This window comes from Homalodisca vitripennis, chromosome 1 (genome assembly GCF_021130785.1).
Source record: "Homalodisca vitripennis isolate AUS2020 chromosome 1, UT_GWSS_2.1, whole genome shotgun sequence".
Lineage (NCBI taxonomy): Eukaryota > Metazoa > Arthropoda > Insecta > Hemiptera > Cicadellidae > Homalodisca > Homalodisca vitripennis.
This window is the reverse complement of record NC_060207.1, coordinates 20,052,622-20,070,773: the sequence shown is the minus strand read 5'-3', so window position 1 is coordinate 20,070,773 and position 18,152 is coordinate 20,052,622. Positions and strand designations below refer to the sequence as shown.

Below are 18,152 nucleotides of genomic sequence, written 5' to 3'. Positions count from 1 at the left end.
TGCCATGGGGCGAGGAAGGGGTTGAGAGTGTTAATTTAATAAAAATGTAATATTTGTTCTATTGCATCTAAACAAACCTCTAGCACAGTATGATAAAATAAGCTATAAACACGGCCGACTTCAGACCAATGCAGCAAGCTTATAATGCGTTATATAGCGTTTGAAGCGTCTATTCGTGGAACATACAACAGTGACAGGAACATTCGGCCCTGAAGCTCTGCCTGCATGTTTTATAGACTTTCAATATTTAATACGACGCAGTTGATTGCTTTTTATTCCGAATCATTGTGTTGCCGTTATTCAGGTTAGATTACCTAAAACGTTAATTATATATATATATATATATATATATATATATATATATATATATATATATATATAAATTATATATATATATATATATATATATATACAAATTTTGTTATGAAAAATATTTATGCTTTAGATTATGAAGCTGTGTACTAAAAGTTTCTAGTGCGTACGTCATATCAATACTTGTTATAAAGTGTCCACCTAATTGTACCTATATTTTTACAATATTTAATTTAATTTTGAAGTAAACACACAACAAACACAGTTTTTTAGTTGGAATTCATCCTGAGCAATTAGAGCTTAGAGTAAATAAATCCCATGCTTACGTATTTTTGCCACTTTTAGTACAAAACTACCTAATAAATGTAGACCATTAGAATTATAACCAGATTGGAAAGGAATTTTACACTAGTACTTTAATAAATCCTCAAAGTGTTACTTCTGATATATTACTAACTACAATAATATATGGTTGAAACATTTCACACACAAAAACTTTTTTCTGAACTTAACGTTCAAACGTTTTTATCAAATTTTCGTAGGGCATAAAACATGACTTCAATTTTTCTAAAATAAAGTCATAATTGTTGATAATTGAATACATCAATTTATAAATCAAATTGATTGATTTATACATTTTTGGTGTAAATTTATGTAATATTACACGATGTCTTAGCCTGTTTAGCTTAGTCTAATTTTCCTGTCGTGACCGACAGTTTATACAAATCGAATTTCCCAACAGTTGCTGAAGAAGTTTTGATTACGCAAATAATGTAAGCATTTAAGTTTGTGTCGGAGGTTTATCTTTTAACAGCCAAATATCTAAATTTATACAATAATCCGTTATAAAATTAACAATATTTATTTAAAATATACAAAATCGTGGCTGTTCGGACAATGTGTCGAAAGTTTTAATACGACATATTGGATTTGTCGGTTGATGAACAATAGCTGAAAAGGTTGATAGAGTTCCTGGGACACTCTGTATACTACAAGATGAGGTGGAAGAAAGTTAGTACGTACGATGGTTAGTTTTCTATGGTTTTAAAATATTTCTTGAGCTTGCTATTATAGGGCTAAAATCAATTAGTATCACAGCCCATTATAGTAGAAGTTTCATTCTAGGCGAAATTTTAATGTTCTCTTTCTTGATTTTTTAAAATTCTTTAAACAGTTTGTAGGATAAAATTCTAATAATATTATGATAACTTTGCAAAAGGTTATAAAGTGGTTCCAGCATTTACAAATAAGGAATGAAGGCCTTAGAACAAGTGAATCAAGAGCCTAATAGAGAATGTAACAACGCCGTGTCACAAAAAAAGTATACATTACAAATTATAGAGAGCCGATGGCTGAGCTATCTACAGGTAAAAAGTTGGACTTTGAATCCGAGTAAGAGATGACGCAGGTTCAAATCCGGTATGTTTACCACTTTTTAACGGTAGAATCAACCTTGTACGAGTACTGATCTTCATCTCCTCCTTATTCTGTTTGCTAAGAACCTTGCACGGCATGTGGGCCATAATAACGGGTGGAATAAAACGTTACACTTATTTAGAGTTCTTCAATACTGAATGCATAAAAAACAAACAATAAATGATTAATGTTAACAATTAAGAGAGTTGAAAACAATTACAAATGAAAAAGTGATGAAAGGGTACTCACCCAGAAAAGGCATCATCAACTCCAGGTAAAACAAGCTTGGGGAGAACTACCGCCTTCTTCCGCCTGGTCTTCAGGGTTTGTGTGGAGAACTGCCACATCTCTGAAGTGCTGTACGATGTGCCTGGAGTAGGGAGCTGCTGCATCATTGGACTGTGAGGGGAGAGTATAGTTAGCCGACGGTCCACGAACTGAGGTGGCATAAGAGATAGATGAGATGGCACAGCCGCTCTACCGGACGCGAACAATCCTCTTTTCTTTTCAGCAGGTGCTGTGATCTCACCACTAACCTCTTCGCCAGATACTGCTCTTCTGTATCGGTTACCCATCAGTCTTATTTCTTTCTCAAGACTTTCAAGAGACCTGGCCTCAACAGAACTAGAAACAACACGGCGGACGTCTTTTTCGGAACTGGTTATGAAACTCGCTCTGTGCTCTCGAAGACTTTCCATCGATCTACTGTTAACGTTGGCCGCTCCCGTGTCAGCCGTGAGCCACTGTTGTCTGTTCTCTTGTCCGGTTGACGATCGCAACAATAAACCCTTTGTGCCAGATACTTCAGCGGACTCTTCTTCCAAAATACCTCCCTTCAGTACTTGCTTCTTTCCAGAAACCGTCAAATTTTCCATAGATTTTTGCTCCATCATGTTTAGCTTAGTCTCGTCCAAACTACCATGACTTCTGCTTAAGGCTTGGAAAGCACTGTGTGACACGTTTCGCTCCTCAGCAACTAAAAATCCTTTTGGGATGTCTTCCTGGCTAGATTTAGTCAAGTCATCTGAATTAGGATTGGATTCTTCACTTCGATCCATAGATCCGTCCTTGGTATCGTCAGGTTCTGTAACTATGACGTTATCTTGGCCTTCCTCTTTGATTGAGTCAGTAGTAAGGGACGATGACTGACGCTGCAGTGGTTTTCCGAAGTCCAACATTGCAGTTGTTCTATAAACCTTCTTGTCTGCACCACCTTTTCCCAGTTCTTGAATAGTGACCTCATCTTTACGGTCCGGGGACATCTGAGGACTTCTATTAATGGATGAGGCCGACATGGATCTCGGCTCGAAAGCGATACCTTTAGTGCTTACAGGGCTTCCCTCATCAAGACTGGAAGTGAACCTCTTGGACAGGTTGGAGGCTAGCACTTCCCGCACGTTGGATGTAGAGCTCGATGTCCTCACCGTAGTTCTTACCACTCGCGTAGTTCTCACTTGACCTGTTTGAAAGCTCTGTTGTGTCTGTTGAACTTGTTCACTATAGTTTGTTTTCGACAGTTCTTCTTCCTCTGTCTCCTCCATTCTGTATGGATGCGCTTCACGAAGTGCTGAGAGTGTCACAACATTGATATCACAGTCAAGTATTTCTTATATTTTAACACACCATCTGAAAACAATTGTAGATCTCATTAAAACAACAATCCACAAATCTACGTTGACACAAGTAACCACTTGCATTCTTAAGGAATGGTTATTTAATAGATTTTCATTATTTGCAAATCGATTACGTGTACCACGGAAACTAACTCGTCAAAAACCAAAAGTAATGGATGTACTCATACAACAATTTACAATAAGTGTATACTATAAACATTAATGAATAAACACAATTAGTAAAATAATTGGTAACAAACGAAACGTATCAGGAATATTAAGCTCACTCGCTTCCATTATTTTTAAAAGCAAGTATATAACGGATTCAGTAGCCTATCCAAAGCGTGTTGTCATTACGGTAAGTGGATTACAGAAATCCCCTCCATATGATGCAACGGACGACATTACCCAGGATTCCCGATATATCCACTACACACTGTTTACGAATTTAAACAACCCTCTGTACAGATAAAATTCCATAATTGAACAACAAACGATCTACATAAAAGACGTTTTAAAATACCAATAACACCTTTAGTTTCAATGTTCATATTTGAAAGACGATTTTTTTTATAAACACTTTTTTGAAACGTATTTTTACTACCATAGGACTTTGCCTCTTAACGTGATATATTTTACAGGACGATTAGTAAGAGGATTTAATGGTTTCACGATATTTCCATTTACAACATACCATGAATTAAAATATGACATAATTTTTAGAGGTTTAACACTGTGTTTATTTATTTTCCTGCTGTTCATTTATTTAATTCGTAATTAAATTCTTAAGTAAATACAACCAATTGCATTTTTATGTTGCATATTATAAATTAAACATGTATCTGAAGTAGAAAATCCTAAAAACTTTCATACTTTGTTTGGAGGTAGTTTTTTGACGATTGAGGGATTGTGTAGGTAATAGGACTTTTCCGGACTTTGTTCATTGTTCAATTATACAAAAAACCGGTAGCACCTGATATGTCACAAATTTTTTATTGATATAAATTTAAATATAACAATTATATAAATGTTTAAACAAATGTAGTCAAATAATTTACCAGTTTAAAGAAAGCTGCAAGGGCTCCATATAGAAATTTAATATTTATTATGTTTAAGAAACAATTTGGCCTAAATACTAAAAAACTCATTGAAAAACTATTTAATTTTATAAATTAAATGAAAACGTAACGAATTACCTGATCGGGCAAAATGTCTGTGCCCACTGCCTGAGATTCACGTGTTATAAATCAATAATAGAGTAAAAGTTAGGCAGAGCGAACATGTAAGTAAGTATTTCATTAAGCTAGCTTATTCTTGACAGTAAATAGCTTCAACATATTAATTGTATAAAATTAATCGATTTATTACTACATTCTCTTTGAAGATTGATTCACAAACCCAACGTTGACTTAATTGTTACAACTCTAATTATTTATTTTAATAATGATGGCACTGTTATAGCAGAGAGCTTACAAATTACGATCACAATACTTTGTTATAAAGTGAGCCATGCAAATTAGCGTGAGCATACTCCAGACAGATATCAGGATCAGACACTTAACGTATGTTTGTATCTCACGCAATGCCTAGTAATGTCACAACTCAGGATATACTACTAGGCCCAACTTACATACTGTATAATTGTAGAGGAGGTATATCGCAATAAAAGTAGAATTTATTAGTGTGTTTTTCTGTTAAATAGTAATTAAAAACTATTTACTAACAAATATAAATTTACGCAAGAGAATTTGGCTGCTGACCTAGCATAACCTAACATAACCTAATCTAATCTAACCTAACATAACCTAATCTAACCTAACATAACCTAACCTAATCAACAACGAAAAATAGATTACTAGTTAACGTGTATGGGTGCATACTTTAAAATGCTAAAGCAATTAAAAGTCCGTTTTGGAGATGTTAGATAATCAGAATGCTTTATAATTTGATAACCCTGTGATAGGGACACAAGTCATACGCCTTTCATTATGATGGCCGTACCCAAGTACGTAAATGCGGAAAAAGACCATTAGAAGTAAAAAAAGCACCAACCTCTACAAGTAAAATTTATTTACAGATTGTCTGACGGTGTAAATCTCAGAATAAAATTAAGTTTTCATATTTTTACCTCCCCTCATTTCGCTCTCCACCAAATTACCATCGCTGACGATCTTTTTCGTACTAAGGTAAAATACTTCAACTGGTTTCAAGAAAACCCGGGCTGTGTGCTTATACACTCTCGGACTATCTATCATTAAGTTATGCATTGGTCAAATGTCAACATTAAGAGATGAGATTCTTTGAATTTTAAATACAAGAGTTTTCAGAATAACATCAGTTCCTCTGTTACAATAATTTATGCAGGCATCACAGATATGTGATTACCGCATAGTTTTAACTACATTATTATTGTTATGTTAATCTCGCAACTCACTCTACTTGTGTCTTGTTATGTACGCACAATATAACCTCTGCTATTCTACTGTTGTGTTTTAATCACGTCACATGTTGTTGTGAGCCCGCATTAATTAATTTTCGTTGTAAACAGCCTCTGCGTGCCTCTGATACTAAGTCATAACCGAAACTGACTTTGCTTTCCGTATCTCCTGCGGATTTCAACACCACGTTTGTAGTGACGAACAATATTTTACTTGCTACAATATTATCCAACTGACATTATCAAGTGACGATGTACAATCTTTGAACGATATTGTTTCCACGTCATAAAATAAATATTTACTTGCGTATGTGTTAATGTTTTTATATAAACACACATTTGAGCTTAACAAAATATGTAATGTATTCCACCTGTATTATTTAATACCATGGCCATTTAATAATTAACCTCAGAAATCAATAAATGTCACTATGAAAAATAAAATATCTCAACTCACGCATATTAAACTGTGCTCAATTAAAGTATTAAAATGTAAATAAGTCGTTACTTTTTATTATGTACCAAGTTATCACATTATAAAAAATAAGGTATATTTAATCATACCTGTTAATTGAGAGCACAGATTTTTACTTGTGCACAAAGCTTTAATTTTGAAGTTGAAATTAATTCATCTAATTAACTCTAAGAATGATAATTTAGTCCAGAATATGGTTTTAATAGATATATTTGAATCTGTACTTGATAAATAACATGTCTGTCTAAGTACTGCGGATGTGAATCATACTGATTAGAAAATATTGTTGTACGAGTGAAAACAAACTGGGTATTTACGGCTTGATTAGTTACTGAATTGTTTAACAGCTTTCGGACAGAGAACAAGCACAGTATGTGAAAGCCATTTTGTATTCTCTACAGTTCTGTATTACCAGTTCTGTATCTACTGGATTTAAAATATCAATTTAATATTACTTTTACAACTGCATTACGGTTTGTTCTTTTACTCTTAAACTCTACAGTGCAGTAAATATGCATTTTAGGTATAGAAATGTTTGTTATTTGTAAGAAATGTTCTCGAAACAGTAGTGAGGGTTGCGAAAGGAATTATCTGGAGGTAGAAAAGAACTAAGGCTATACATCTTGTGCCGTGGCTACACTCTGACAGAGTGCTTAGCCAAACACCTGAGCTTTGGTTTTTGAATGGTACAACTTACACAGTTCATCATCCTTTATTGCTAGGGCGTTATTTTAGGAAATGTTACATGAAATTATTTGTAACCATAAACTATGATGCCTTGCAAGAAAATTTAATTTATATTCGTTATTAAGTGGTGTATATACTAAGTATAGTGAGAACTCTACTAGTACTAAGTAACGTATAAATTATACTATTTTGAAGCATGATACTGTTATGGTGGCAAATCGTGGATTCTATTCTTTCATAGAAATTAGTTTTAGTTAAAAAATGTTATTTATCTCTTTGGATAAGCAAATTATATTATATTTAGTGTTTATAAATGAATTATTGTAATATATATATTTTTTTTTTTTTTCTTAAGTGATTAATTTTAGTGTATACACTAGCCATTTGGTTGACCGAAACCCGACTAACCGCATTTCTCAGGTAACCAAATCTAAAAGGCTTTTTGCCCACAAATAATGATAAAATGATAAAATAGGACAAAAAACAAATATCAAGGTATTTGAAATGTACTATCATGGATATGCAGTGGTTACCTTTATTTTCTGGTACTCCTATTCTTTCTCAATGTTAGTGTATAAAGGTATATACATTTTACAACATTAAAGTTACTTACATATGCATTTAAGAGAAGTTGTTACAAATAAAGTATATTTATATATATATATATAGTTTATTAAAAATCGCCTTATCTCAGTCTCATCTAGGTCGTCCGAATAAGGTACAAGTACCAACCACCGCTTTAGTCTTTGTTGTATCGATGAATTCTACTTCAATTTGAATTCCGTTTCCGATTAATACTCTGTTCTAACAAGCTGCATTTACTAACTTCTTCTATCCAAGCTTACAAATAAGCACAAGAGAAGGCGGTTTCAGTATGACAAGCGCTGCTCCAGTTCCTATGTGTCAGTTAAAGCTGTGCATATGAAGTGAACAACGTAACACAAAGTCGCCACAGAACGTATGCTGGTTGTGTTAAGCATAATAATGTGGTGTGCACCACCGTAGCTGAGGCTTTCCTCGACTCTAGTGTGACTGTGGCACAAGAACGTTCCACACTGATACGTTTTACTGGCTGAGCTTTAGCGAAGCCTGACACTCATGAGGATGGACAAATTTAATTACTCTCTCCCTGGATGTCCGGCCCTCTTTTTCCACACGATATCTCGAAAACGAAGTATCCAATGTATGTGAAATTGTATATAAGGCTGCATTTATATATGAAGACCGCTGAGTTTCGTGATGGAGCATGTCACTCCGTAGGATTTGGCAGAGCGTTAGCGAATATTTTTATATTAGTTTTATAGGTAATCATGAAGGGAATGAGAAAATAGCATAATAAATAAATTTGCAAACAGACTTAATATGATATTGTAGACCCAACAGAGATTTTAACATGTGACATATTAACACATGTGGCCTAACTAACATACATGTATGTGTATCCCTACAAATACAGAATTTTATAGTGACATGTGTATTATTTAAACACATATATAAAACCCGATTAAATGAGAAAACAAATCTGAATTTATCGAGTAGAAACATACGTTAAGAAAGATTTGATATCTATACATAACATTTTTATGAATATTTCTACAATAATGTGTTAGTTGTATTTGTAATAACAAAATGATGGGTAATTTTCGTGTCGACTTCTTTTTATATGATAGTCTGTCTATCTGTCCGCAGGACAACTCGAAAATTAATTGCGCTACGGATATGAAATACTTTATCCAATCTCAGCGAAATCTGTTACGACGTGTTTAGTGGCGTTCTTCGCCCTGGTATTGTTGGTACATACAGTATCTTTTACCATGTTCTGTACGATCAATGATGTTCATGTATACCGCATTGAAACTCTTGATGTAAGTCATTCAATGCTTCGAGAACCATATTGCCAGATTTAACAACACTATTCTTTAGACATACACAATCTATCTATAGTAAAAAAAAACAAGTTTGTTCAGAGGAAATAATACTCTGAGACAATATACGCACGTGAAAAAGATCCACACATTTCTGTTTAAGTAATCCCATCCCGTAGAACTTATCTTATAAAAAAGTAATTTATGGTTACTGGCGTTATAAAAGTACATATGTATAATTATGTTTATGCACAAGATGCATCATTAACGAAGTGAAGTAAAAAAAGTCTAATTTGTACATAAAGGTGCATTTACATTTTAGCAAGATCGAGTTCTATAAGGGACTATGTCATTCCGTGGAGTTTATCTAAACGTTTCTGAACATATTTTACATAGATATTTTGAGAAACTATGATGGGAACAAGAAAATTACAGAATTGAAAGAATTGCAAACGAACTGGGTACAATCATACAACGTCACATAGTAACATATGTAGCCTAATGAAACGAGCGTTAGGTTTTTGAAGCTAAATCTTTTATTCTCAGCCAAGCCTGCTACGCTGATCTTTACGTATCATACTCCTAGCTTGGTACGTATAGCGGTATAATATGGCAGTACCAAATGGTACCAGTACGGTATGAGAACATTTGTAACCAGTCGATGAGAGATGAAACTGGCCTGAAATAATTAGGAATATATTACTGCACGCTTACTACAGTGTGGGAGTACCAGAGCCAGGTGCCATTTTATAAAGATATCAGTTCCAGTTATCACTTATAATATAATAATAATTTGTATTCTTACGACTTACAGAGTATAAAATAAAACAGTGATAAATGGAAATAAGCATTGCATTTCCATTAGAGAGACAGTTTCCACACACTAATGAGTCCTACTTTGGGTCTTAGATATACTGCGGGTTTAGATTCTCCTAGTGACCTAAGCACATTTTATCAGTACCACAGACCTCGTACTGTATCGAATCTCCCCCTTGTTCTCTTTGATAAGATGATTGCAAAAGGCCAGTGGCCCATGAGGTCTGTCAGAAAAATGCATAACAGGGATCGGGCTCTCCTTTAATCATACAAAAATCTATTGTAAGTATTGTAAAGTATGGTTTCATTTATTGTATACATATCAACGGGATTCTGATCATACAATTTGTAATTCGTGGATATATGTCTGATTTACCCTGGTAATATAATCTTTGTGTATGAGAAGACTGTGTAATATGTAATTTTCTACAAAAACTAACAAACCACAGCAGTATTATACAACTAAATTCCCAATTAATATACATGTTTTATACGGATTTCACCCGAATGAGGCTAAGACGCAATTTAGTTCCTAAACCTTCTCTTGATTAAAATCTGCTCTACATGCATCGCCTGTTTTATACCGGTCACACAGCAGATAGGAGGCAAATCGTCCGTAATCGCTTGGAATCGATTTCCCCATCAGCAAGGGCAGTAATTGGATTGCAATGCTGGTCCTAAAATAATAGCTTTATCAATACCTGCGATGGATTGGACAACAAAATCATATACTCAATATTCAGATTAATCCTATTTATAAAACATTTGTTTTATACAACGCGTGACTTAAAAACGTTGGTTTAAAATGGAGAAGTCGAATTCAAAATTTAATTTGTGATAGTTATTGTATATCTGAATTACTGTTGGATGTATTCTATGTTTTGTTTATTACAAAAAAATTTATTATACAGAATGGTGTACGTCGAAAGATTAAGTGAAATCTGTCAACACAAATAACTACAGTATACTTTTAGCAATCTTAAACAGCAGTTTGCGTTTTTTAGGTTGTATGAAAGGAAGGAAAAATATACATATGGGTCATAGAAATTTGTTATATTTATTAAAACTGTAAGTTTGCTAATATATATATATATATATATATATATATATATATATAAAGTTGTAAATGATATGTAATACCGAAAATTGTGTATTTTGAAGTAACTGTGTCACATAGAATAACATATCCCAAAGTGAAAAATGTTTTACTTTAGATTTTGAGGCACATACTCGTTCCAGACATTGGTTATTGTTGAAAAATTATGTTAGGTAGTTATATATTATTTCTTGGTACCACTCAATTTTCGGCATAAGATTGACATTTGGGAAATATTCCTTTCTATTTCAAATAAAATGATTGTGCACATAATGACTGGTGGTTTGATTGAATTCCTTCAAATAGATTTTCCTCTTTGCATAGTTCTGATAAACACTTACACTGTAGGAGCAAAGAGCCAATTTGCTGTATAAGTACAAAACCTGAGTTTCCTTCAATATCGATTTCAGGTTGTCTGCTGATAGAACGCAAATTGGCTCTCTGCTACTACACTACTATGTCCGAACTATTACATCCTGTTATTGGCATCTCTTTACAGTTGTCAGTTGTCAGTATTTCTCCATTTCTTGTATAAAATCATATTTATGCATTATTCTGTAAGACTGTTATACTTTTAACTTGTTTTTTCCTACAATAATACAAACGTGATTCATACATAATGTAATCCACTCATTGGAGTAAAATATGTTACATTAACATGCCAAGGATCTGCAATGCTGGGATTGATTTGTATGTTACAAAATTGTATAGTAGAAATATGATAGTATTTATTACTTTATTATTATTTAAGTACATTTGTGGTAATGTTTTATAATGGTGATGCCGTGGCTTGACAAATACGGTACATAGACATTATAATTTATATTTTAACCATCGTTATTTGGTAGAAGTTTTATTTGTATCGTTACAATCATCGTTATATCACAGATACTTTAACTGCAAAGAGTTATTCAAAGAAATTGGAATTATGTTAAAAATATATACATGTATAAAATTAAATTTGCCAATATATTTACTTAACTTTTAACCAAAACTTGTATTTACTAATCTTATCGTAAAACAATAGTGATAGTAATTCAATTTTAAACAAGCACTCCTCAAATGTACTGTTATTTGTGTACAATATCAACTTATTGTTTGAAACTAAATTCTGCAAGTGAGCTCTTTTACATAAAAAGCTGCAGGTAACTGCTAGTATTTACTCAAAATAATTACTCATTTCTTAGGTTATAACATTTTGTAACATACCTAAAATCATTAAAGCATTACGGATTCTTTGTGCATGTATATGCAACATACCGTACTACGTTGGTACTACCACAGTAAGTGAATAACACTATTTTCCACTACCTGGATAACCCCGGCTACCTGTTCCAGCCTTGCTTCCCGGAACACACACAACCCCCAGCCTGAAGCAGCCAATCCTGTGTTCCTGGTTTGTTTGCCTAATCCAGGATACTGTGATCACTCGTTTGTCAACATCCAGCCTCACAAATGATGCATACATACTATCGGCTACTAATAATTTATTTATATTTTTAGAATTCAAAAAGAGAGTCGCCTCATGTTTTTAATATACAGGGTTATTCAGATAAGCTCTCATGAATATATAAAGGGAGAGTGATCAGAGCTGGTAAGCAACGATATAGGTATCATCTTTGTATGATGTACAGAATGTCCATTAAAAATTGGACCTTATCCAAAAATGATAAGTTTAGGATGTGACAAAATGGAAAGTCCTATGTTTAAATCTCAAACATTGCAAGTTATAACATTAGGTTATGAATATTTTTATTATTTTATATTATTTCACTTTAAGCCGTAGTATCTACAACTGTAGGCGTTTTTACATCCCCATATGATATTTTAACTCAATCAATGAGTACCATAATTGATAAAACATTCTACTATACTCATAAAAAGTCGTAGTAAGGTTTGACAACAAGAAACACGATAAGATGTTTCGAGAACTGTTAACTGTCAATTCCTTATATAAGTGTCAAGTCCTTGATAGACGACTCTTTTATCGCCTAGTAGGATATTGACATCACCATTTGTTTGAATTGCTAATTTTATGTATCCTTAATTTACATTTTAGGATTTTAAAACTGAGGAAAAGAGCAGATACGCAGTTTTCTTTATGTTGTAACACGTAACGATCGCCAAACTGTTGTCATCGTATTTTTCCTTCCGACCATTCATCGTCAATAATGAACTTTAAACCAAGCGTATTACTCCTATAAACCTTTTTTAGAATTTTATGAATTTTTACATATCCCATGTACAATTTCGTACGTTCAAAAAATTTTGTTTTTCGTCTCCAGAAGATTACAACATGAAGTTTAGAAGCCCAAAATCAAGTGGCTTTTGGTTTTGTGTGTGTCAGTAATTTAATTTTTAATCTTGGCTGAATAAAACATATTTTAAATACTACACATTAATATTTTCCCCCTTAAACGTTACGTTAAAACGAGGCAAGGGTGATTTCTACAATGCTTTTGGTGATTTTAGTTCACAGTCCTCCTACATATCACATTGAAAGATTTAGCTCGTTGGACCATCGTTTACAATCCGGATTAGAGAATGTACCAGTGAGTGCACGGCTGCGCATTTCTAGACTTATATTGGAGAACTAGTGAGACCTTATTAAAGTGATACTTAAATGAAAATAAGTATAGAGTATTGCTGACAGAATTCATAAATAGTGTACACACCTATTAAGTAAAAAGGATATTGTACCTAGAAAGTCATATGTGATTAATAAACAAAACTGCATTATACTTTAGGATTGTAATTTTTTCACGTTATAAATTCATATATATATATATATATGCGTTTAAATAAGCAAACTAACATATGATAAGAAGACCAAATACCTGTCAAATTACTTTTATTTACATTAAATTGTATAAATGGCAATTCAATGTTTATTGAAATTAAAAAAGGCAATTGCCATTTATACAATTTAATGTAAATAAAAGTCATTTGACAGGTATTTGGTCTTCCGATCATATGTTAGTTTGCTTATTTAAACGCATATGTGAGAGGTACGGCCAAATGCAAAATAATTGAATCGGAAAAAGTAAGCGCTCTGTGGTGTAATGGTAGCACATTCACCCGGGAAGTAAGAGATCCGGGTTCGACTCCCGGCGGAGCAAATACTTTTTGCGATTCAATGTTTATTGAAATTAAATAAGGCAATTGCCATTTATACAATTTAATGTATATATATATATATATATATATATATATATATATATATTTAAAATATAAACATGCCAAATATAATTACAGTGTTTACAGTTATAATATGCTACATATGTATCGAAAAATAAAATGTTTGTATGAAAGGAAAATCTGCTGCAATAATCTTAAAGACATACCAAAGGAAAAGCAGATACAAAAATCCGCTTTGTGGCACGTCTTGTTATACACAACCTCAGCGTTGTGCGATAAGATGGTATGGCTCAAGTTCTCTTGACACTGGAAGAGGAATATTTTTGTAGATCTCTGGGGATCATATCGTGTACCCTCAGAATAAACATCCATCCCCACTACACGTCTTGTTGTACACAACCACGACGTTATGTGATAAGATGGTACGATTCAAGTTCTCTTGACATTGGATGAGGAATATTTTTGTAGATCTCTGGGGATCATATCGTGTACCCTCAGAATAAACATCCATCCCCACTACACGTCTTGTTGTACACAACCACGACGTTATGTGATAAGATGGTATGGCTCAAGTTCTCTTGACATTGGATGAGGAATATTTTTGTAGATCTCTGGGGATCATATCGTGTACCCTCAGAATAAACATCCATCCCCACTACACGTTTTTTGTACACATCCACGACGTTATGTGATAGAATGATACTAATCAAGTTCTCTTGACATTGGATGAGGAATATTTTACTAGATCTCTGGGGATCATATCGTGTACGCTCAGGATAAACATTCATCCCCCCTGTACGTATTTTTGTACACATCCACGACGTTATGTGATAAGATGGTAAGATTCAAGTTCTCTTGACACTGGATGAGGAATATTTTTGTAGATCTCTGGGGATCATATCGTGTACACTCAGAATAAACATCCATCCCCACTGCACGTCTCGTTGTACAGAACCACAACGTTATGTGATAAGATGGTACGACTCAAGTTCTCTTGACATTGGATGAGGAATATTTTTGTAGATCTCTGGGGATCATATCGTGTACCCTCAGAATAAACATCCATCCCCACTACACGTCTTGTTGTACACAACCACGACGTTATGTGATAAGATGGTACGATTCAAGTTCTCTTGACATTGGATGAGGAATATTTTTGTAGATCTCTGGGGATCATATCGTGTACCCTCAGAATCCCCACGTAACATACCAAAGGAAAAGTAGATACAAAAATCCGCTTTGTGGCACGTCTTGTTATACTCAACCTCAGCGTTGTGTGATAAGATGGTATGGCTCAAGTTCTCTTGACACTGGAAGAGGAATATTTTTGTAGATCTCTGGGGATCATATCGTGTACCCTCAGAATAAACATCCATCCCCACTATACGTCTTGTTGTACACAACCACGACGTTATGTGATAAGATGGTACGATTCAAGTTCTCTTGACATTGGATGAGGAATATTTTTGTAGATCTCTGGGGATCATATCGTGTACCCTCAGAATAAACATCCATCCCCACTACACGTTTTTTGTACACATCCACGACGTTATGTGATAGAATGATACTAATCAAAGTTCTCTTGACATTGGATGAGGAATATTTTACTAGATCTCTGGGGATCATATCGTGTACGCTCAGGATAAACATCCATCCCCCCTGTACGTATTTTTGTACACATCCACGACGTTATGTGATAAGATGGTACGATTCAAGTTCTCTTGACATTGGATGAGGAATATTTTTGTAGATCTCTGGGGATCATATCGTGTACACTCAGAATAAACATCCATCCCCACTGCACGTCTTGTTGTACAGAACCACAACGTTATGTGATAAGATGGTACGATTCAAGTTCTCTTGACATTGGATGAGGAATATTTTTTTAGATCTCTGGGGATCATATCGTGTACGCTCAGAATAAACAACCATCCCCACTATATGTCTAATTCTTTCACTACATTCCACATCTAAACTCATAGTAAAATAGGAAATTTATACATACAATTGTTTTGTTTTGAACGACTTAAAGTATACTATACTATAATTAAAGTAGAATTCTCTTTCACTAAATAAGAATTTTTTTTAATTTTAAATATTCCTACCTCAATACGATACATTTAGTTCTAACCATTTTAAAAATATCTCAGAAATTGTCTTTATATGTTATCATACAAAATATGTTCACTTTACTTTGTAGATTATAACTCGTAAACCAGATTTTTAATGCTATGTTGTTTGTTTAATTTCAATGTCAGTTAGTGACTATTAATATAACTTACCTGCCAAAACTACCCTTTATATCAGTTTTTCAAAGAAAATTTTATCCTTTTTGAGTTATTATAGATTATAAGCATAGCATTGTATAGCAGTAACTTCTCTTTTAACACAGATGTTCTTCAATATGAATGTATATTGAATTATTTATTTATTTAGAGGGTAGAACAAGTTTTGTACATTTGGTAATGATGCACATGATTTATAAGAAGATTCATCAAAAAATTATTTTCTAGTTTTATAACAATTTAATTACCATTTATGAATTTGTTATTTTAAAAGTTAATTAATAACTTAATGATATTTTACTACTTTTAAAAATAAACTTTTGTCATACCGTTAGTTTTAGTGTTTAAAAACTATATGTAGGATTTACATAAATAAATTTCGAACCCAAAAATAGGAGCTCTAGTTTTTGCGTACCCATTACATAACATAAGTTGGATCTATTATAAAAGGATCTATTGAACCTGAGTTTGAACATAGTATATATAATTCAATGTATGTCCTACATTTAAGCTATATTCTAAGAATATTGAAAACATATAGACCAGTATATAGCGTAAGTAAACACGCAACAAACTGTCTTTTTTACGTCGTTGTAATGTACGAATATTGAATTTTATTTATAAAATATTATATTTATTCAAAAGAATAGTTCACTTTTACCATATGGAAAAGTAGTTTGTAACCTGAACACTTCTACGGATTCGAGACTCCAGAAAAAGTTCAACACAACAACGTGACCAATGTCAAGTGTGACCGTGTGTGTTTTGGTTTGCCCTGAATACTGCAGTGTTGTACAGTAGAGAGTTTGTAGGATAACCGCTAATAAAAATTTTTGACTACTGGGACAGTCCAACACATCATTGTGACCACGTACGTCAAGTGTCAATATGTGTTTTTTTTGTCCCTGAACACTTTTGTGTTGTACGGCAAAGAATTTGTAGGTTAAACACTACCATGACCCAAGGGAGAGTCTAACACACCAACGTGACTATTGTAATACGTGACCATTGTAATAGCATTGTGTAATATGTGACCATTGTCAAGTGTTACCGTGTGTGTTTTGGTTGTCCCTCAACACCGCTGTGTTGTACGGCAGAGAATTTGTAGGTTGAACACTACCATGATCCAGGGGAGAGTCTAACACACACCAACGTGACCATTTTAATACGTGTCCAATGTAATAGCATTGTGTAATATGTGACCATTGTCAAGTTTTACCGTGTGTGATTTGGTTGACCTTGAACACTGGTTTTTTGTACGGCAGAGAATTTGTAGTTTAAACACTACCATGACCCAGAGGAGAGTGTAACACACGAACGTGACTATTTGTAATACGTGACCATTGTAATAGCATTGTGTAATAAATGCCCATTGTCAAGTGTGAATGTGTGTGTTTCGGCTTACCCTGAACCCTGGTCTTTTGTGCAGTACAAAGTTTGTAGGTTAAACACAACCACCCATTGGTGACCCAAAGAAGAGTCCAACACAACAACGTGACCATTGTCAAGTGTTACCGTGTGTGTTTTGGCTGGCCCTGAACACTGCTGTGTTGTTCTAACAATAACTGTCCATCCAAGTATACTCCTTCTTGACTGTAATAAGCACTACAATTTTGTAGACAATACGAATGGTTTATAATCTCCAACTTTTTAATAAGTATATTATAATACATTAACTATTTTTTATCTACAGGAATTATAATAATATGTATGAAACATATTCTAGAGATTTGGTGTATTTTTCCAAACACATTAGTTATAATATGACTAAAAACATTGGGTTTTCTTTATTTTATCACAAATGAGTAGTAATTTCACTGTGTAATACGTTCCGTAATATATACAGGTATAAAACAATGAATGCTATTAATAAATAAAAGAAGATATGAAGTTACGTACAGAATAGTAGAGTTATAACGATTGTACCAATCAGCAAAATAATTAGAGCGCAAATTTCTTTTCATAACTCATAATATTTCATGAAATAAGTAAAACGAACTGCAATATTTCTT

At 33.5% G+C, this 18,152-nt stretch overlaps 1 protein-coding gene across 2 annotated transcripts in view; it reads right to left on the bottom strand.

Moving 5' to 3' along the window:
• The window catches only part of LOC124357879 (cAMP-specific 3',5'-cyclic phosphodiesterase), an 809,095-nt gene that overhangs the window by 769,647 nt on the left and 21,296 nt on the right, over nt 1-18,152 (bottom strand). For both annotated transcript variants that reach the window (XM_046809970.1, XM_046809977.1), the window contains exon 2: nt 1,978-3,354. In XM_046809970.1, the coding sequence (XP_046665926.1) occupies nt 1,978-3,269 (1,292 nt within the window). In that variant the 5' untranslated portion in view covers nt 3,270-3,354. The remainder of the gene's footprint in view (nt 1-1,977; nt 3,355-18,152) is intronic.